Source organism: Saccopteryx bilineata, chromosome 2 (genome assembly GCF_036850765.1).
Source record: "Saccopteryx bilineata isolate mSacBil1 chromosome 2, mSacBil1_pri_phased_curated, whole genome shotgun sequence".
Classification (NCBI taxonomy): domain Eukaryota; kingdom Metazoa; phylum Chordata; class Mammalia; order Chiroptera; family Emballonuridae; genus Saccopteryx; species Saccopteryx bilineata.
This window is the reverse complement of record NC_089491.1, coordinates 44,812,497-44,835,615: the sequence shown is the minus strand read 5'-3', so window position 1 is coordinate 44,835,615 and position 23,119 is coordinate 44,812,497. Positions and strand designations below refer to the sequence as shown.

The 23,119-nt window shown below is 40.1% G+C and overlaps 1 protein-coding gene across 5 annotated transcripts in view; it reads right to left on the bottom strand.

The window, feature by feature from the left end:
• FRMD3 (FERM domain containing 3) overlaps positions 1-23,119 on the bottom strand; it is a 350,901-nt gene that overhangs the window by 64,121 nt on the left and 263,661 nt on the right. For all 5 annotated transcript variants that reach the window (XM_066257017.1, XM_066257016.1, XM_066257015.1 and 2 more), the window contains exons 9-10: positions 17,295-17,358; positions 16,339-16,427 (exon numbers count right to left, since the gene is read on the bottom strand). In XM_066257017.1, coding sequence (XP_066113114.1) covers positions 16,339-16,427; positions 17,295-17,358 — 153 coding nt within the window. The remainder of the gene's footprint in view (positions 1-16,338; positions 16,428-17,294; positions 17,359-23,119) is intronic.

Here is a 23,119-nt window from a genome sequence, read left to right as displayed (position 1 = left end):
TTGTTGAGACCACTTTTGTGCCCTAACATGTGGTCTATCCTAGAGAATGTACCATGAGCGCTTGAAAAGAATGTATATTCTACTGCTTTAGGGTGGAAGGTTCTGAAGATACCTATTAAATCGAGTTGATCTAGTGTGTCCTTTAAGTCTGCTGTTTCTTTGTTAATTTGCTTTCTTGAGGATCTATCTAGTGATGTTAGTGGGGTATTGAAATCCCCTACCTTATAGTATTGCTGTTGATCTTGCCCTTTATATCCATCAAAGTCTGCTTTATATATTTAGGTGCTCCTATATTAGGTGCATAGATATTTATAATGGTTATATCTTCCTGTTGGATTGCTCCCTTTATCATTATGTAGTGGCCTTCTTTATCTCTTACTATAGCCTTTGTTTTAAAGTCCATTTGTCTGATATAAGTATTGCTACCCCAGCTTTTTTTTTCATTTCCATTTGCATAAAATATTTTTTTCCATTCTTTTACCTTCAGTCTATGTGCATCTTTTGTTTTAAGATGTGTCTCTTGTAGACAGCATATGTACGGGTCCTGTTTTCTTAACCATGCAGCTACCCTATGTCTTTTGATTGGATCATTTAATCCATTTACATTTAAGGTTATTATTGATATGTAGTTGTGTATTGCCATTTTATTCTTTAAAACTGTATTCCTCTTTTGCTATATTCTTTTCCCACTTTGATCTGTTTACAACAGGCCCCTTAACATTTCCTGCAGCATTGCTTTGGTTGTAATGAATTCCTTGAGGGGTTTTTTTTGTCTGGGAAGTTTTTTATTTCTCCTTCAATTTTAAATGATAGCCTTGCTGGATAATGTAGTCTTGGTTTTAGGTTCTTGTTCTGCAGTACTTTGAATAGTTCTTGCCATTTCCTTCTGGCCTCAAGTGTTTCTGTTGAGAAGTTGGATGTCATCCTTAGAGGGCTCCTTTGTAGCTGATAGCCTTTTTTTCTCTAGTAGCTTTTAATATTTTCTCTTTATCACTTAGCTTTGGTATTTTAATTATGATGTGTCATGGTGTAGATTTCTTTGGGTTTCTCTTTAATGGAGTTCTCTGTGCTTCTTGAACTTGCAAGAGTTTTTTCTGCATTAATTTAGTTAAGTTTTCAGCTCTGATATGATTGAACAAAGTCTTTATCCCTTGTTCTTTCTCTTCTTCTTCAGGAATTCCTATGATGTGGATGTTATTTCTCTTCATGTTGTCACAGAGCTCTAGAGTTTCCTCAGACTTTTTGAGTCTCCTTTCTTTTTTATGCTCTGCTTTTGTGCCTTCATTCAACTTGTCCTCCAACTCACTGATTCAATTCTCAGCTTCATTCATCATGTTTTTAATTCGTTCCATTGTGGTCTTCATTTCTGATATTGTATTTGTCATCTGTCTGATTCTTTTTTAATATTTCAATGTCCTTTTTATACTTGCTATTTCTTTATTTAGGTGTTTGTAATGACCATTCCATTGTTGTTCTAAGATCCATAAGCATCCTAACAATCATCATTTTAAACTCTGCATCTGGCAGTTTACTTATTTCCATATCATTTAGTACATTTCCTGAAGGTTTCTCTTGTGGTTTCATTTGGATTGCACTTCTCTGTCTTCTCATTATGTCTGTGTGTTTGGGTGTATTGTTTGCAGAGCTGGTTGAGTCTAGGCTTGGTGTTATCTGCCTCCAATTATTAGTTGTATTATTTCTAGGTCTTCTTGGGTTGGCATCAACTGTTATTTGTAATCCACTGTAGGATTTGGCTTTTCTAGTAGAGCCCCATTGAAGTCTTGATTTGTTTGTTTTCTTCTCAGTTTTCTTAACATGTGGTAGCCTTGTTTACTGATCTCAGCAGGGGGCTTATTTGAAACTGTATCCAGGAATGGGTGTAACCTGAGACTCTGAAGGCCTGATCTGCCAGTTACTCTCTCCAGGGGTGGGGTGTTTTCTCAGCTTCAGTAGAGGGAGGTGTATCTCAGATCTCTATGGAGACCTGAGTTACTGCCCCTCCTCCCCACTTCTTGTTTTCAGATGTGTCTTTTTGTGCTATTGGAGCTGGAGAGATGTCTGGAGATGGGTCACCTGGAACTACTTTCAACTTGTATTGTGTGGAAGGATCAACCCCTCCCCCAGCTATGGCCGCCTCCAGCACTGGATGAGTCAGCTTCTCAGGTCATCCCATGCATTCTTCTGCCCCTCACCTTCTGTCTCTCTCTCTCCTCTTTCCTTTTGGAAGACTAGCCAGCCCTTTGAACACACCTCATTCCCAGGTACCCAGGCAAGTGGCTGTGAGTGATATTTTCTGCTCTTTTCCTTGGAGTGAGAGTCCTTCTGGGCTCTCAGCTTCAGCCTCCCTCCATTTCTGTAAGCAGGGGAGACCCACCACTCCTCAGCGCTCCCTACCAGGCTCGGTGTGGCTTCTTTGCTCCTTAGTTTTTGAGAACTGTTCTTGTAGTCCAGAGTTGATTTTTCATGCTGATTGTTCCTAAATTAATTTGTAATCCACTTTGGTAGTGTGAGCTGGGAGTCTGTGCATCTGCCTACTCCACTGTCATCTTCCCCTCCCCTTAATCTAATCCTTTCTTTCATGAAATTTTAACAGGGGAGTTTATTCTGAGAACTTGAACAGCATGAACCCACTGGGAAACACAGACAGTCAGATGGCAGGACAAGGACAGGGGACAGAAAGGCAGACTTGATCTCAAACCTAGCCGAGTGTCAATGGTACCTAGAGTAAGGGATAAAGCACTGTCCTCAGGCTCCATCACTAGTCTCACCAAGGAGGTCCAGAGGGGGACCAGGAGTTTTGATATTTTATCAAACACCCCAAGGCTGCCCACTTGCATTTGAGAACCTCTGAGTTCCCATATACTCCTTAGATGACTTGAGGAGTGACGTTTTACCTGAAAGAGCAGAGGCCCAGGTTCCTACCTGCTTGTGGTCCTGTGACTTTGGTTTAGTCATGTAGTTTTGTTTGTTTGTAGCGAGAGAGACAGAGAGAGGGACTGACAGAGACAGACAAGCAGGAAGGGAGAGAGATGAGAAGCATCAATTCTTTGTCGTAGCACCTTAGTTGTTCATTGAGTGCTTTCTCATATGTGTCTTGACCTGGGGGGCTACAGCAGAGCAAGTGACCCCTTGCTCAAACCAGCGACCTTGGGCTCAAGCCAGTGACCTTGGGCTCAAGCCAGCAACTTTGGGCTTCAAGCCAGTGACCATGGGGTCATGTCTGTGATCCCATGCTCAAGCCAGCAACCTCATACTCAAGCTGGTGAGCCCACACTCAAGCCTGAGACCTCGTAGTTTTGAACCTGGGTTCTCTGAGTCTCAGTCCAATGCTCTATCCATTGCACCACCACCTGGTCAAGCAAGTCATGTAGTTTTTAAGAGGCCAAATTTTTCCACACATTTTTCAAAGGGAGGGTCTCAGAATACAGAATACATAGAGCTTTGAGGAAAATGAAGTGATTTGAAAGTGCATGGCATACCACCTGTTCATAATAGAATGGTTTCTGTCCCTCTTACCCTCCCCATTCACTTCCCTGAACCCCTAATATCGCTCTCAACCCTCTCCATAGCATTCCCACTGTAAAGCCACTAAAGCCAGTTCTCTAAATCACGGAAATTCCAGGGAGCCATGTCAAACACCCTGAAAGCTATAAAGAAGCCTTCCTGCTCTAGCTCTAGCTGACCTGGGCCAGCGCTGTTTCCCAGGCTCTCACATCAGCAAGCCCAGAGCCAACATCTCCTTCCTGCTGAAGGCAATGAAGGCACAACCAAGTTAAAACAGCAACTCCCTCTCCTCCAGCCTTCTCCCTGACCTGCCTTCACCCACTCCCACCTCCAATTCCCGCTCAAGCTCCCAGCAAGAAGTGTTGACTCTTCTCAAAGCATCTGACCTCACAGAAAATTCCAGACAGTCCCTAATTTACCAACACCTGACTTGACAACACTGTGAGTGAAAATGGTGGCCTGGCCCCTACTTACCTTTCCGCTGTCACAGCTCTTCACCACCCCTAGCCCAGATCTGCCAGGGCATGTACGCAGAGACCCATGCACTAGGGGATTTTCCTGCCCCACCCTGCCATCAAAGCTGTGTTTTAAATGGGGTAACATGTGTGATGTGGCACGCAGGCGGACGGTGCCTGGGGAATGTGCAGTGTTCACTCGGTGTCGGTATCACATGATGCCCACAGCACTGCACTGCAGGGGCTCACCTCCCCTCGCCCCACTTGCAACTCCTCTTCTCTGGTACTGGCTACAACAGAGGCTGGGCATGGAGGTCAGGCTAGGTGCTAGGACACCATGGGTGGTTCCCAAAAGGCCACCTCTAAAATTAGCAAAACAATTTCCCATTTTATCACAGTTTACAAGTTCCGGAGTAATCATAACAATAACAACATATGTCATTATTGAGCACCTACTATGGACCATGCACCATCCAAAACACCTTAAACATACTAATTCATTTATGCTTATAGCTCTCTCCTAGGAGGAAGCAATCTACATTTCATATAAGGAGACTGAGGCACAGAGAGGTTAAGTCATTCAACTATGGCCACACGATACATGCTGGAGAAATCAGGCTGCAAACCCAGGTCTATCGGTATTTTTAAAATAAGGCTTTCACCATGCAGACTCTCAGACTTCAGAGGGCCTCAGGATTACCCGGTAGGCTTTAGAAAAACAACTTGCTGATTCAGTAAGTCTGGAGCAGATCCCAGGAATGTGTTTCTAACAGGTTCCCAAAGACCCTACTCGAGGATCACTCCCTTTGAGCACTTCACCCTAGAGGGCATGCTCGCACCACCTAGGAAATTTTGATTACCATCAACTTCTAGACCCCCTCTTCCCAAATTCCAAATTCCAATAACAACTTTATTGAGATATAGTTCACATACCGTAAGATTTAACCCTTTTAGATTGTACACTTCTGTAGTGTTCAGTATACTTCACATAATTAAAAAAAAAAATCATCAGAAAACATTTTATTACCCCAGAAAGAACTGTCCTGTAGCCATTGGCAATCACTTCCTATTTCCCTTCCACTCTGATCTTACACAGCCACTAATCTACTTTCTGACTCCGTAGATTTGCCTACTCTGGACACTTCATATAAATGGAATCATCTGTAACATTTCGTGACTGGCTTCTTTTTACTTAGTGTGACATTTCCTAGGTTCATCCCGGTTGTAGCTGAATCAGTACTTCATTCCTTTCACGGCTGGACAGTGGTCCACTGCATTCACATTTCTTTTATCCTCTCATCAGTTGATGGGCATTTGGGGGTTTTCCACTTTTTAGCTATTCTGAATAATGCCAGTGTGAACATTCGTAAACAGGTTTTTGTGAGGATCCCGGTTCTGATTAATTGGGTCCAGCATAGGGTCCACAACAGAGGTGTTTACAAAAGCTCCTGCAGGTGATTACAATGGGCATTCAGGGCTGAGAACCTCAGAACCTTATTACTCAGTGTGGCCCACAGACCTGCAGTCCAGCATCACCAGGGAGCATATTATTATAGAAATCTGGATTAGTGTGCTCCACTCAGACCTACCAAATCAGAAGTCAGATGCTAACAAGACCGCCAGGTGATCTGTGTGCTCACTAGAGTGTGAGGCATTGGTTCCGGGAGCTACTCTGGGTCCTTGTCTACCAAGTGTCACATTGGTCCTCTGACAAAGTACCCACCAGACTCAGAACAAAAAATGTATGAGGGACACCTTCATCCCCTGCACACATGCCAAACAAGATCAGGACAGACAGTCTTAGTTGGGCCTGCAGTGCACGGCAGAAGCGGTGTGGGATAGAGATCTGCTGAGCCCCCAGACGCGGTGAGCTCCGGTGTTCTGGGGGTAGAGCCCCTAGAAAACACAGGGCATCAAGGAAGCTCTGAAATGGTGACTGAGTCTGTGCTGGGGATCTCGTGGGGTTTAAAGCAGGAGGGAAAAGCCGAGTTTCTGCTTCTGGGCTCTGTGCCCAGGCAGCCGAGCTCAGCACCCAGCGCTTTCTAACCGAATCAACGGCCCTGGGCCAGGTGACAACTAGTAGCACATTCACAGATTGAAAGCACACTTGGGAATTTTTGACCACTGGGCCTCCTGTTCCCATGGCAAGTGAAGTGAAAAGGAGGGGCAACCCACCCCCACCCAGGAAAAATGACCAGGTTCCCTGCTTTGCCAGTCGAAACCATTCCAGCATAGTGCTAGTCAGACAGGTCGGGAAGCGGGGCCTGGACCTCTGCCCGGGGAAAGAGACGGCGCTATGGAGGAGGCCGGCACCCACCCTGAGGTTAACGAATCAGAGCCCTCACAGTCAACCAGACTGCGCTCTGTGACCAACTGGCATGCCAAAATCATTCATTGTGAGTGAAGGGGTAGTCGTGGCAGCCACAGCCGCAGCTGCCGTCTAGCAATGCCCCACGGGCCTGGCAGAACTGCAGGACAGGTATTACCAATCACATTTACAGATGAAAAGTAAAGAGGAGGCTCAGAGTTCAGGTGCTTTGCTCCAGGCCGCACTGCTAGGAAGCGACACGGTCAGGATTCAGACCGAAGCCTGTTCACTTCCAGAGCCCACACCAGGCCACAGTGAGACAAACAAGCGTGCCCGAGTCCCAGCCCCTCCATTCTACAGATGAGAAGGCGGGGGCCACAGACTTGTCCAGGTCACAGCTGGCCCAGAAAAGGCAGTATGCTTCTTTCTTCCTAAGGAACAGGGATGGTTACGGGATAATGGAGGAACAAAAGGTTCTGGAAAATCTCAGGTCAGTACAAATACTAGAAACTAGAAGTCTGACGAGAGAGAGGGGCAGCCTGGCTCCCAACAGCAGGGGTACTGACAGAAAGGTGGCAGCTTTGCAGAGTGCCACTGGGCTGCCAGCGAGACTCCCACCGTCGGAGCACTCATTCACAGACAGCGGCAGGCAATTTCTCTGATACGCCTTGGTGGCCCATTCAGTGACAGAATCAGCAGACTGGCCTCGCTGCCAGCACCAGCTAATGACTCTGCCCCAAAATGTGCAGGACAGACTCCCCAGATTGCAGATTCTTTTCTCCATTATCTCTCCTCTGTGCAGTTCTGTTTTCACCTTCATTTGACTCATCTACCAACTGAATCTCTCACACATGATAGGACAGCATGTGTACAAAAGAGCTAATGAGTGGAGAAAAAGGAATCCTCACCCACTGTTGGTGGGACTGTAAAGTAGTACAACCACTATGGGAGAAAATATGGTGGTTCCTCAAAAACTTAAAAATAGAACTATCATATGACCCAGCAATCCCTCTACTGGGAATATACCCTTATAACTCAAAAACACTGGTACGTAAAGACACATGCAGCCCCATGTTCATTGCAGCATTGTTCACAGTGGCCAAGACATGGAAACAACCAAAAAGCCCTTCAATAGATGATTGGATAAAGAAGATGTCATACATATATACTATGGATTACTACTCAGCCATAAGAAATGATGACATTGGATCATTTACAATAACATGGATGGACCTTGATAACATTATACTGAATGAAATAAGTAAATCAGAAAAAATTAAAAACTATATGATCCCATACATAGGTGGGACATAAAAATGAGACTCAGGGACATGGGCAAGAGCGTGGTGGTTACTGGGGGTGGGGAGGGGGAGGGAGGGGGAGGGGAAGGGGAGGCACAAAGAAAACCAGCTAGAAGGTGACAGAAGACTATATGACTTTGGGTGATGGGTATGCAACATAATCAAATGTCAGAATAACCTGGAGATGTTTTCTCTGAACCTATATACCCTGATTGATTAATGTCATCACATTAAAATTAATAAAAAAGAGAGAGCTAATGAACATCCTGTGTTATTCCTGGACAGAGAGCCCATGACTGCACGGAAGGGTCTTCAGGGCCATGCTGCTTCCAGGCAGGGCTCACGGAGCTGGCGCTAACGCCCGTCTGCCGGCTGTTCTCTGCTCCCCACTCCCCCGCCCTCACACTTGTCTGCAGTCAACCACCTAGCACTCCTCTGCCACCTCTTTCCTGGTGGCTGAGCCCTCTGGATCCGGCCCCAAGATCTCCAGACCCATCATCACCTCCCTATCTATTGCATTCTTCTATCCCTGTTCCAGCCTTGGGTCATTGCTCATCCTCCCAAGGTAAGTCTGCCACTTCTCACCATGGTCCTCTACTCTACATGTCCTTCCTCCACCTGAAAAGGCCACCACCTCCTAGCTCCCCTAACTGCCTCCCCCACTCCCACCCCCAACCCACAGCAACACTCGCCCTCCTCTGGGCTCCCCTCTAGCATTTCATTTGCACATCCCTTTAGTCTCTATCATGAACTACAAATCTCCTGACACAGGAACCATGCCTTATCTATTTGATCCAGTAAATCTTTTTTGCATGCCTGGGGTCTTTAGGAAACACAAAGATAAATGGAGCCTAGTTCCTACCCTCAAAAAGATCAGATCTAATACAGACATAAAAATCTACAATAAAATGATGTCATGATATATTTTGTTTTGGCTTTGTTTCAAGACTCTACTAACTCCCTCATTTGCAAGAAAGTATTCATTCAAAATAACTAACTAAATGTCTCTCAATTATTATTTGACAGGAACCAAATGATTTCATTAACAGGGGAACAGAAGAGTTCTAAAAGCTTAGGCTCCAAAGAGTTTGTCAGTTTCTCAAAAGTTAAATACGGAGAAACCCTACGACCTAGAAATTACACTCCCAGGGATAAACCTAAGAGAATTGTCGACAGAAAAAAATGTATACGAATAGTCACAGCAGCATTATTCATGACACCTAAACAAGGGGAGCAACCCAAATGTCCACCAACTGATGAATGAATATACAAAATGAGGTCTATCTCCACCCTCAGATGCCAATAAGAAAGAGGAAATCGAATATTATGGATACAAAAGAAAGAGAGGTAACACAAATAGATGTGGAAAAATCTATGGAGAAAAGACTTAACATACTGGAAGCCTTGGAGCTAAATGACAGAGAATTTAAAATAGAAATCTTAAAAATACTCAGAGATATACAAGAAAACACAGAAAGGCAATATAGGGAGATCAGAAAACAACTCAATGAACACAAAGAATATATTACCAAGGAAATTGAAACTATAAAAACAAATCAAACAGAAATGAAAAACTCAATTCACGAGCTGAAAAACGAGGTAACAAGCTTAGCTAACAGAACAGCCCAGATTGAGGATAGGATTAGTGAAATAGAAGACAAACAACTTGAGGCACAACAGAGAGAAGAAGAAAGAGACTCAAAAATAATAAAAAACGAGAAAGCCCTACAGGAATTGTCTGACTCCATCAGAAAGAATAACATAAGAATAATAGGTATATCAGAGGGAGAAGAGAAAGAAAATGGAATGGAGAATATACTCAAACAAATAATAGACGAGAACTTCCCAAGCCTGTGGAAGGAACTAAAGCCTCAAATTCAAGAAGCAAACAGAACACCAAGTTTTCTTAACCCCAACAAACCCACTCCAAGGCACATCATAATAAAGATGACACAAACCAATGACAAAGAAAAAATTCTCAAGGCAGCCAGGGAAAAGAAGAGTACAACATATAAAGGAAGGCCTATTAGATTATCATCAGATTTCTCAGCAGAAACTCTACAAGCTAGAAGAGAGTGGACCCCAATATTTAAAGCCCTGAAAGAGAGGAACTTTCAGCCAAGAATACTATACCCATCAAAGCTATCCTTCAAGTATGAAGGAGATATAAAAACATTCACAAATACAGAAAGGATGAGAGAATTTATCAACAGAAAGCCCCCACTCCAGGAAATACTAAGGGGGGTTTTCCAACCAGATTCAAAGAACAAAAGAAAACAACACCACAAGTAACAGCTCCACCAAGAACACAATAAAACCAAACTTAAACTGTGACAACAAAGGAAAAAAAGGGGGGAGAGGATGGAGATTAACAGTAGCAAAGGATGATGAAGTGCAGAAATACTTATAAGATAGGGTACTACAATGAATATGGTAGGTACCCTTTTCATTACTTAATGGTAACCACCCTTAAAAAAACCACCACAAAAACACTTGACTTAAAAAAGGTAGCAACAGAGGAAAGAAGTATGGAACACAAACAAACAAAAACAAATGATAGAAAAACAAAAGAGAAGAATCAAACTAGATACAAAACTAACAGAAAGCAATTTATAAAATGGCAGTAGGGAACCCACAAGTGTCAATAATTACACTAAATGTAAATGGATTAAACTTACCAATAAAAAGACACAGAGTAGCAGAATGGATTAAAAAAGAAAATCCAACTATATGCTGCCTACAAGAAACACATCTAAGCAACAAGGATAAAAACAAATTCAAAGTGAAAGGCTGGAAAACAATACTCCAAGCAAACAACACCCAAAAAAAAGCAGGCGTAGCAATACTCATATCTAATAATGCTGACTACAAGACAGAAAAAGTACTCAGAGACAAAAATGGTCATTTCATAGTGATTAAGGGGAAGTTGAATCAAGAAGACATAACAATCCTTAATATATATGCACCAAACCAAGGAGCACCAAAATATATAAGACAGCTACTTATTGACCTTAAAACAAAAACTAACAAAAATACAATCATACTTGGAGACCTCAATACACCGCTGACGGCTCTAGATCGGTCATCCAAACAGAGAATCAATAAAGATATAGTGGCCTTAAACGAAATACTAGAACACCTGGATATGATAGACATCTACAGGACACTTCATCCCAAAGCGACAGAGTATACATTTTTCTCTAGTGTACATGGAACATTCTCAAGAATTGACCATATGTTGGGCCACAAAGACAATATCAGAAAATTTAGAAAAATTGAAATTGTACCAAGCATATTTTCTGATCATAAAGCCTTGAAACTAGAATTCAACTGCAAAAAAGAGGGGGAAAAACCCACAAAAATGTGGAAACTAAACAACATACTTCTAAAAAATGAATGGGTCAAAGAAGAAATAAGCGCAGAAATCAAAAGATATATACAGACAAATGAAAATGAAAATACGACATATCAGAATCTCTGGGATGCAGCAAAAGCAGTAATAAGAGGAAAGTTCATATCACTTCAGGCCTATATGAACAAACAAGAGAGAGCCGAAGTAAACCACTTAACTTCACACCTTAAGGAACTAGAAAAAGAAGAACAAAGACAACCCAAAACCAGCCGAAAAAAGGAGATAATAAAAATCAGAGCAGAAATAAATGAAATAGAGAACAGAAAAACTATAGAAAAAATCAATAAAACAAGGAGCTGGTTCTTTGAAAAGATCAACAAAATTGACAAACCCTTGGCAAGACTCACCAAGGAAAAAAGACACAGGACTCAAATAAATAAAATCCAAAATGAAAGAGGAGAGATCACCACAGACATCATAGAAATACAAAGAATTATTGTAGAATACTATGAAAAATTATATGCCACCAAATACAACAATCTAGAAGAAATGGATAAATTCCTAGAACAATACAACCTTCCTAGACTGAGTCATGAAGAAGCAGAAAGCCTTAACAGACCAATCAGCAGGGAGGAAATAGAAAAAACTATTAAAAATCTCCCCAAAAATAAAAGTCCAGGCCCAGACGGTTATACTAGTGAATTCTATCAAACATTCAAAGAAGACTTGGTTCCTATTCTACTCAAAGTCTTCCAAAAAATTGAAGAAGAAGCAATACTTCCAAACACATTTTATGAGGCCAACATAACCCTCATACCAAAACCTGGCAAGGATGGCACAAAGAAAGAAAACTACAGACCAATATCTCTAATGAATACAGATGCTAAAATACTAAACAAAATACTGGCAAACCGAATACAACAACATATTAAAAAAATAATACATCATGATCAAGTGGGATTCATCCCAGAATCTCAAGGATGGTTCAACATACGCAAAACGGTTAACGTAATACACCATATCAACAAAACAAAGAACAAAAACCACATGATCTTATCAATAGATGCAGAAAAGGCTTTTGATAAAATACAACACAATTTTATGTTTAAGACTCTCAACAAAATGGGTATAGAAGGAAAATATCTCAACATGATAAAGGCCATATATGATAAACCATCAGCCAACATCCTATTAAACGGCATAAAACTGAGGACTTTCTACCTTAAATCAGGAACAAGACAGGGTTGTCCACTCTCTCCACTCTTATTCAACGTGGTGCTAGAAGTTCTGGCCAGAGCAATCAGACAAGACAAAGAAATAAAAGGCATCCATATCGGAAAAGAAGAAGTAGAGCTATCACTTTTTGCTGATGATATGATCCTATACATCGAAAACCCGAAGGACTCCACAAAAAGATTATTAGAAACAATAAACCAATACAGTAAGGTCGCAGGATACAAAATTAACATACAAAAGTCCATAGCCTTTCTATATGCCAACAATGAAATATTAGAAAACGAACTCAAAAAAATAATCCCCTTCACGATTGCAACAAAAAAAATAAAATACCTAGGAATAAACATAACAAAGAACGTAAAGGACCTATATAATGAAAATTACAAAGCATTGTTAAGGGAAATCGAAAAAGATACAATGAGATGGAAAAATATTCCTTGTTCTTGGATAGGAAGAATAAATATAATCAAAATGGCCATATTACCCAAAGCAATATACAAATTTAATGCAATTCCCATCAAAATCCCTATGAGATTTTTTAAAGAAATGGAACAAAAAATCATCAGATTTATATGGAACTATAAAAAACCCCGAATAGCCAAAACAATCCTAAGGAAAAAGAATGAAGCTGGGCGCATTACAATACCTGACTTTAAACTATATTATAGGGCCACGATAATCAAAACAGCATGGTATTGGCAAAAAAATAGACACTCAGACCAATGGAACAGAATAGAAAGCCCAGAAATAAAACCACATATATATGGTCAAATAATCTTTGATAAAGGGGCCAACAACACACAATGGAGAAAAGAAAGCCTCTTCAACAAATGGTGTTGGGAAAACTGGAAAGCCACATGCAAAAGAATGAAACTCGACTACAGCCTGTCCCCGTGTACTAAAATTAATTCAAAATGGATCAAAGACCTAAATATAAGACCTGAAACAATAAAGTACATAGAAGAAGACATAGGTACTAAAATCATGGACCTGGGTTTTAAAGAACATTTTATGAACTTGACTCCAATGGCAAGAGAAGTGAAGGCAAAGATAAATGAATGGGACTACATCAGAATTAAAAGTTTTTGCTCAGCAAGAGAAACTGATATCAAAATAAACAGACAGCCAACTATATGGGAACTGATATTTTCAAACGACAGCTCAGATAAGGGCCTAATATCCAAAATTTACAAAGAACTCATAAAACTCAACAACAAACAAACAAACAATCCAATTAAAAAATGGGAAGAGGACATGAACAGACACTTCTCCCAGGAAGAGATACAAATGGCCAACAGATATATGAAAAGATGCTCAGCTTCATTAGTTATTAGAGAAATGCAAATCAAAACTACAATGAGATACCACCTCACTCCTGTTAGATTAGCTATTATCAACAAGACGGGTAATAGCAAATGTTGGAGAGGCTGTGGAGAAAAAGGAACCCTCATTCACTGTTGGTGGGACTGTAAAGTAGTACAACCATTATGGAGGAAAGTATGGTGGTTCCTCAAAAAACTGCAAATAGAACTACCTTATGACCCAGCAATCCCTCTACTGGGTATATACCCCAAAACCTCAGAAACATTGATACGTGAAGACACATGTAGCCCCATGTTCATTGCAGCACTGTTCACAGTGGCCAAGACATGGAAACAACCAAAAAGCCCTTCAATAGAAGACTGGATAAAGAAGATGTGGCACATATACACTATGGAATACTACTCAGCCATAAGAAATGATGACATCAGATCATTTACAGCAAAATGGTGGGATCTTGATAACATTATAAGGAGTGAAATAAGTAAATCAGAAAAAAAACAAGAACTACATGATTCCATACATTGGTGGAACATAAAAATGAGACTAAGAGACATGGACAAGAGTGTGGTGGTTACCAAGGGTGGGGGGGGAGGGAGGACATGGGAGGGAGGGAGGGAGAGAGTTAGGGGGAGGGGGAGGGGCACAGAGAACTAGATGGAGGGTGACGGAGGACAATCTGACTTTGGGCGAGGGGTTTGCAACATAATTTGATGACAAAATAACCTAGACATGTTTTCTTTGAATATATGTACCCTGATTTATTAATGTCATCCCATTACCATTAATAAAAATTTATTAAAAACAAAACAACAACAACAAAAAAAAACAAAATGAGGTCTATCTAAATAATGGACTGTTATTCAGCCCTAAGAAGAACTGAAGTTCTGATACATGTTACCACATGGATAAACCTTGAAAACATTACCTTAAGTGAAAGAAGTCAGGCACAAAAAGCCACATAAGTGTATGATTCTGTTTATAGAAAATGTGTAGAACAGATAAAGTCATACATATAGAAATTAGATTAGTGGTTGCCAAGGTCTGGGGAGAGAAGGGGCAGGGGCGAGACTACAAATGCATACAGAGTGTCTTTTGGGGTTAATTATAATGTTCTGGAATTATATAGTAGTGACGGTTCCATAACTTCATGAATTAAATAGAAAACCACTGAATTATACTTTGAAAAGGTAAATTTTGTGAGTATTATCTCAATTTTTTAAATAATTTTTGAAAACAAAAATGTGTAGACTCCAGTCCCTTTGCATTGCCCTTACTCAGCTCGCCCGTGGATAGAGAGGTCTAGACATGCTGATTTTTCAAATTAGCCATTGGGTACCCTTTTTACCAGTCCCCAAACAACACAGGGGGCACACACAGACATCTCAAAGTGGTGGTGATTGTGGGGGAAAAATCTACCGATAAGCATCACTATTTCCTTTCATTGCTAGAAGCACCACATTCTCATCCAAGGATTTTCAAGTTATGCCCCTGATAAAATTTGCCCAGAACTGATGGGTTTCCTGGGGCACGGACTCTCAGTGCTACACCTGGGACAGTTCAAGGCAAACTGGTCACCCAAGCTCCTGAGAAGCAGCAAGAAATAAATGAATGGTCTCTCGTCCCCAATCCCAACTCTGGTCCCCACCAACAACCACAGCTTCTTTATTTTTGTCTCTTTTACATACTGCACTTTGCCTGCCCTTCCTTTTAAGGAAAAAAGTTCTGTGGCTGAAAATGGTTTGTAAATCATTATCCAAGCCATCATTGTCCTAATGGGCCTCATCAGCCAAAACCCAGGAGGTTTAGAGACAGAACATTTTCAGGGCAGTGAGTCTAATGAGTAAGGCAGACTCTCAGTGCAGTGTAGGGGGAGACTACAGAAAATACATCTGGATGAGTTCCAGGGACTGGGTGTGCCAACACCTGGCAGGTGGGACTAGGTCCTGACTGTGTCCAACACCACTGCTTTTTCAATCACCAAGTGTATCTCAAAGAGGAGAAGCTGGAACTCAGCGGAAAGGTCCTAAGTATGACCCTCTTCATTAACCTGACAGCTTTATGCATGGTTTCTGAAGTCCTACCCAGGCAACTCTAACTTTCTATGATCCTAAATGCTGATGACATCCCAACCACAAACCTTTGGCTCTCATCTCTATATGCCGAAGGCTTCTCAATATAAACACGTGTGACTCTCTGCCAAAGGTTTCTTTTTCTGGTTGTGAGAGTACATTCAACCCAAGTGCAAGGTAAGCCATTAGTGCCAGAGAGTATAAACTCTGCTCTCCAAAGTGGCCCTCAACCACAGCGAAGGAGGAATTGGGAGATAAACAGCCCAGCCTCTTTGCCAGTAGGTTGGGTGAACTTCGGTGGGTGAACTTCCAGGCATGTTCTGCAGTCTGCCCAGCTCCCCTGCAGAGCTGAGCCCTGTGACCCAGCAGCAACCTGCTCGGTAGCAGCCCCCTACATTTGCTTCCCCATCCCTCTTTCCCACTCCCTTACTGGTCATTCAGTGACCACATCCCACAGAAACTACAGGCACTAAACTCTTTTCAAGGTCTGCTTCTGAGGGAAGCACCACCAGAAATAGATCCTCTGACATGTTGAGTGGAAATAGCAATGACAAAAAAAATAAAAAGCCCATAGCATTTCCACAGCAAGCACTCACTATGCAGCTCAGGACTTGCTCGGGCCAACAGTGGTAGGGAACCACACTGAACAATGCACCAAACGCATTATTCACTTAAATATAATGAAAAATAACTATATTAAAAGAATTGAACACAGAGCTGTTTGCTAAACATTAAGGGTTTCATGGATGCTTTTAAAACCTATGATTGACTAAATATAAAAGCTACTTACTTATAAAAGGCCTGGTTCTCCACCCCACACTTCCAAAGATGTTTGCAGGCTGCTGGTGTTGAAGTATGGAATGCCAACATAGCCTTTTTCTAATAAAAAATAATAATAACAAAACAAAAAAGGGCATGTTAAACACAGTTTATATTTTTCATCTTTTTCTTTCAGGTATTTACCTATTTGTATCCCGACACCTACCAAACAGATTTGAAGTAACTTGCAAAATGTTCTTTAAAGTGTTGTTAAAATGGTACCCCGCCACCACCACCACCACCCTGTGCAGGCATCACTAATCTATCTAGGCCCTGTTTCTAATTAAAAAAAAAAAAAGTCTCGCACTCTTCAACTCTTCAGGCATTGCCTACCTCTCAATTAGACTTGTGTTAGTTTAAAATTTTATCTGCCAACCTTGAATAACTAGTGCTTGAACTGAAAACGAGGGTCAGGAGATTACGCAAACTTTCAAACCTAGCTCTGAGACTCAAAGTTTCAGCGATGTGTTCCCTGATGAACCCAACCTATATCTGCTAACTCCTTTATTTTAAGATTCTTGGATCTTATAGATTCTGTTTATAAAACTCTCACCATCTCTGGTTGAGATCTAGCTTTGTAAGTATTCTCCACCCATTTCACACATTTGTATTTGGGTAAATTACAGAGGTAGGGAAGCCCCATTTACTAAATCTAAGTCTATCCCAGTATATTTTTACAGGGGTGTTCACTTGACATTGTTCATCGACTTTATTCTTATACAGGCAAACCCAGTGTTTATTTGTTTACCTATCAGATATTCTCAGCATATAGCTACCATTTTCACCACAAACTTTAAAGTCATGGTCTTGGGGGCTTCGATGCTAAAGGCACATTTTATGCTTGAATCGCTCTCATGGGTGCGCATGTGTGCGCGCGCACATACACACACACAAAATAATAACAGAGTTAGAAAAGCAGTATCTGACCTCCTTCTGGGTGCCAATCACATAAAATGTCTTCCCTTCAAACTTCAATTTGCAGACATCTGGCCTAAGAAAAGAAAATCTCTTTGAGTGAGAAGGAAAAAAAAATTGGCAACTAACCAAGGTCCCTGGCTTTCCCATAGGAATGCAGCTGACTCACAAACGCCAAAGAGATTGCACTGAAACAAGAGATTCTCTTATCTGCTGAGGAGACTAATGAGCAGCGGAAAGCCACAAAGTGAATTATACAGCAATTTTCTTTCCAAGAGAGGACCCACAAGCAGCTCAGAGCTATTTATTCCAGGCTTTACAGTTAAGCTACTCCTTTTTTCCACAGAGCGGTAGAGGTCTCGTGAACAATAGGACCCAAACAACATGAATTGGCCAGCCCGCTTTGTGAGGAAGGAGAATGTGGTTATTTCACTCAGTTAATAATATGATGTGGATTCCCAATGTCTGTTCCCTCATCCTGTTATGTCTGTCCCCAAGAAGCACACACACCACACCGTGGAGTTCTCACTCTTGTTCGCCCTGATATGGAAATGTGTTTCATTATAGATTGAGATGCTCAGAATTGTGAGAACAGCTTGATGACTGGACATCTTAAGGAACTACTTGAGTAAAATCTGCCTGAGCCTGACCAGTGGTGGCACAGTGGATAAGGCATTAACCTGGAATTCTGAGGTCACCGGTTCAAAACCCTGGGCTTGCCTGGTCAAGGCACAGATGGGAGCTGATGCTTCCTGCTCCCCACCTCTTTCTCCCTCTCTCTCCTTTTCCCTCTCCTCTCTTCTCCCTGAAATCAATAAATAAAATCTAAAAAAAGAGGTCAGTGACGTCACGGAAATGGCGCCGTGAGAAGCGCGTCCGACAGCTCTCCCCTAAATCACAACAAATTTATCAACTAGAAACAGAAAAATTTATCCTCGGAGCATTCCGGAGTTCCACACAAACTGAAAGCAAAAGGACTGTTATCACTTGAATCTGAGAGACGAGGGTGTGGAGGAAGCTACCACAGCGACGCTCATTCAAGCCGCCAGGGAGTGCGCCTGCGTGCTATCAATAAGACCACCCTCAGATGCCGATAAGAAAGAGGAAATCGAATATTATGGATACAAAAGAAAGAGAGGTAACACAAATAGATGTGGAAAAATCTATGGAGAAAAGACTTAACATATTGGAAGCCTTGGAGCTAAATGACAGAGAATTTAAACTAGAAATCTTAAAAATACTCAGAGATATACAAGAAAACACAGAAAGGCAATATAGGGAGATCAGAAAACAACTCAATGAACACAAAGAATATATTCCCAAGGAAATTGAAACTATAAAAACAAATCAAACAGAAATGAAAAACTCAATTCACGAGCTGAAAAACGAGGTAACAAGCTTAGCTAACAGAACAGCCCAGATTGAAGATAGGATTAGTGAAATAGAAGACAAACAACTTGAGGCACAACAGAGAGAAGAAGAAAGAGACTCAAAAATAATAAAAAATGAGAAAGCCCTACAGGAATTGTCTGACTCCATCAGAAAGAATAACATAAGAATAATAGGTATATCAGAGGGAGAAGAGAAAGAAAATGGAATGGAGAATATACTCAAACAAATAATAGACGAGAACTTCCCAAGCCTGTGGAAGGAACTAAAGCCTCAAATTCAAGAAGCAAACAGAACACCAAGTTTTCTTAACCCCAACAAACCCACTCCAAGGCACATCATAATAAAGATGACACAAACCAATGACAAAGAAAAAATTCTCAAGGCAGCCAGGGAAAAGAAGAATACAACATATAAAGGAAGGCCTATTAGATTATCATCAGATTTCTCAGCAGAAACTCTACAAGCTAGAAGAGAGTGGACCCCAATATTTAAAGCCCTGAAAGAGAGGAACTTTCAGCCAAGAATACTATACCCATCAAAGCTATCCTTCAAGTATGAAGGAGATATAAAAACATTCACAAATACAGAAAAGATGAGAGAATTTATCAACAGAAAGCCCCCACTCCAGGAAATACTAAGGGGGGTTTTCCAACCAGATTCCAAGAACAAAAGAAAACAACACCACAAGTAACAGCTCCACCAAGAACACAATAAAACCAAACTTAAACTGTGACAACAAAGGAAAAAAAGGGGGGAGAGGATGGAGATTAACAGTAGCAAAGGATGATGAAGTGCAGAAATACTTATAAGATAGGGTACTACAATGAATATGGTAGGTACCCTTTTCATTACTTAATGGTAACCACCCTTAAAAAAACCACCACAAAAACACTTGACTTAAAAAAGGTAGCAACAGAGGAAAGAAGTATGGAACACAAACAAACAAAAACAAATGATAGAAAAACAAAAGAGAAGAATCAAACTAGATACAAAACTAACAGAAAGCAATTTATAAAATGGCAGTAGGGAACCCACAAGTGTCAATAATTACACTAAATGTAAATGGATTAAACTTACCAATAAAAAGACACAGAGTAGCAGAATGGATTAAAAAAGAAAATCCAACTATATGCTGCCTACAAGAAACACATCTAAGCAACAAGGATAAAAACAAATTCAAAGTGAAAGGCTGGAAAACAATACTCCAAGCAAACAACACCCAAAAAAAAGCAGGTGTAGCAATACTCATATCTAATAATGCTGACTACAAGACAGAAAAAGTACTCAGAGACAAAAATGGTCATTTCATAATGATTAAGGGGAAGTTGAATCAAGAAGACATAACAATCCTTAATATATATGCACCAAACCAAGGAGCACCAAAATATATAAGACAGCTACTTATTGACCTTAAAACAAAAACTAACAAAAATACAATCATACTTGGAGACCTCAATACACCGCTGACGGCTCTAGATCGGTCATCCAAACAGAGAATCAATAAAGATATAGTGGCCTTAAACGAAATACTAGAACACCTGGATATGATAGACATCTACAGGACACTTCATCCCAAAGCAACAGAGTATACATTTTTCTCTAGTGTACATGGAACATTCTCAAGAATTGACCATATGTTGGGCCACAAAGACAATATCAGAAAATTTAGAAAAATTGAAATTGTACCAAGCATATTTTCTGATCAAAAAGCCTTGAAACTAGAATTCAACTGCAAAAAAGAGGGGGAAAAACCCACAAAAATGTGGAAACTAAACAACATACTTCTAAAAAATGAATGGGTCAAAGAAGAAATAAGCGCAGAAATCAAAAGATATATACAGACAAATGAAAATGAAAATACGACATATCAGAATCTCTGGGATGCAGCAAAAGCAGTAATAAGAGGAAAGTTCATATCACTTCAGGCCTATATGAACAAACAAGAGAGAGCCGAAGTAAACCACTTAACTTCACACCTTAAGGAACTAGAAAAAGAAGAACAAAGACAACCCAAAACCAGCCGAAGAAAGGAGATAATAAAAATCAGAGCAGAAATAAATGAAATAGAGAACAGAAAAACTATAGAAAAAGTCAATAAAACAAAGAGCTGGTTCTTTGAAAAGATCAACAAAATTGACAAACCCTTGGCAAGACTCACCAAGGAAAAAAGACACAGGACTCAAATAAATAAAATCCAAAATGAAAGAGGAGAGATCACCACAGACATCATAGAAATACAAAGAATTATTGTAGAATACTATGAAAAATTATATGCCACCAAATACAACAATCTAGAAGAAATGGATAAATTCCTAGAACAATACAACCTTCCTAGATTGAGTCATGAAGAAGCAGAAAACCTAAACAGACCAATCAGCAGGGAGGAAATAGGAAAAACTATTAAAAATCTCCCCAAAAATAAAAGTCCAGGCCCAGACGGTTATACTAGTGAATTCTATCAAACATTCAAAGAAGACTTGGTTCCTATTCTACTCAAAGTCTTCCAAAAAATTGAAGAAGAAGCAATACTTCCAAACACATTTTATGAGGCCAACATAACCCTCATACCAAAACCTGGCAAGGATGGCACAAAGAAAGAAAACTACAGACCAATATCTCTAATGAATACAGATGCTAAAATACTAAACAAAATACTGGCAAACCGAATACAACAACATATTAAAAAAATAATACATCATGATCAAGTGGGATTCATCCCAGAATCTCAAGGATGGTTCAACATACGCAAAACGGTTAACGTAATACACCATATCAACAAAACAAAGAACAAAAACCACATGATCTTATCAATAGATGCAGAAAAGGCTTTTGATAAAATACAACACAATTTTATGTTTAAGACTCTCAACAAAATGGGTATAGAAGGAAAATATCTCAACATGATAAAGGCCATATATGATAAACCATCAGCCAACATCCTATTAAACGGCATAAAACTGAGGACTTTCTACCTTAAATCAGGAACAAGACAGGGTTGTCCACTCTCTCCACTCTTATTCAACGTGGTGCTAGAAGTTCTGGCCAGAGCAATCAGACAAGACAAAGAAATAAAAGGCATCCATATCGGAAAAGAAGAAGTAGAGCTATCACTTTTTGCTGATGATATGATCCTATACATCGAAAACCCGAAGGACTCCACAAAAAGATTATTAGAAACAATAAACCAATACAGTAAGGTCGCAGGATACAAAATTAACATACAAAAGTCCATAGCCTTTCTATATGCCAACAATGAAATATTAGAAAACGAACTCAAAAAAATAATCCCCTTCACGATTGCAACAAAAAAAATAAAATACCTAGGAATAAACATAACAAAGAACGTAAAGGACCTATATAATGAAAATTACAAAGCATTGTTAAGGGAAATCGAAAAAGATACAATGAGATGGAAAAATATTCCTTGTTCTTGGATAGGAAGAATAAATATAATCAAAATGGCCATATTACCCAAAGCAATATACAAATTTAATGCAATTCCCATCAAAATCCCTATGAGATTTTTTAAAGAAATGGAACAAAAAATTATCAGATTTATATGGAACTATAAAAAACCCCGAATAGCCAAAACAATCCTAAGGAAAAAAAATGAAGCTGGGGGCATTACAATACCTGACTTTAAACTATATTATAGGGCCACGATAATCAAAACAGCATGGTATTGGCAAAAAAATAGACACTCAGACCAATGGAACAGAATAGAAAGCCCAGAAATAAAACCACATATATATGGTCAAATAATCTTTGATAAAGGGGCCAACAACACACAATGGAGAAAAGAAAGCCTCTTCAACAAATGGTGTTGGGAAAACTGGAAAGCCACATGCAAAAGAATGAAACTCGACTTCAGCCTGTCCCCGTGTTCTAAAATTAATTCAAAATGGATCAAAGACCTAAATATAAGACCTGAAACAATAAAGTACATAGAAGAAGACATAGGTACTAAAATCATGGACCTGGGTTTTAAAGAACATTTTATGAACTTGACTCCAATGGCAAGAGAAGTGAAGGCAAAGATAAATGAATGGGACTACATCAGAATTAAAAGTTTTTGCTCAGCAAGAGAAACTGATATCAAAATAAACAGACAGCCAACTATATGGGAACTGATATTTTCAAACGACAGCTCAGATAAGGGCCTAATATCCAAAATTTACAAAGAACTCATAAAACTCAACAACAAACAAACAAACAATCCAATTAAAAAATGGGAAGAGGACATGAACAGACACTTCTCCCAGGAAGAGATACAAATGGCCAACAGATATATGAAAAGATGCTCAGCTTCATTAGTTATTAGAGAAATGCAAATCAAAACTACAATGAGATACCACCTCACTCCTGTTAGATTAGCTATTATCAACAAGACGGGTAATAGCTAATGTTGGAGAGGCTGTGGAGAAAAAGGAACCCTCATTCACTGT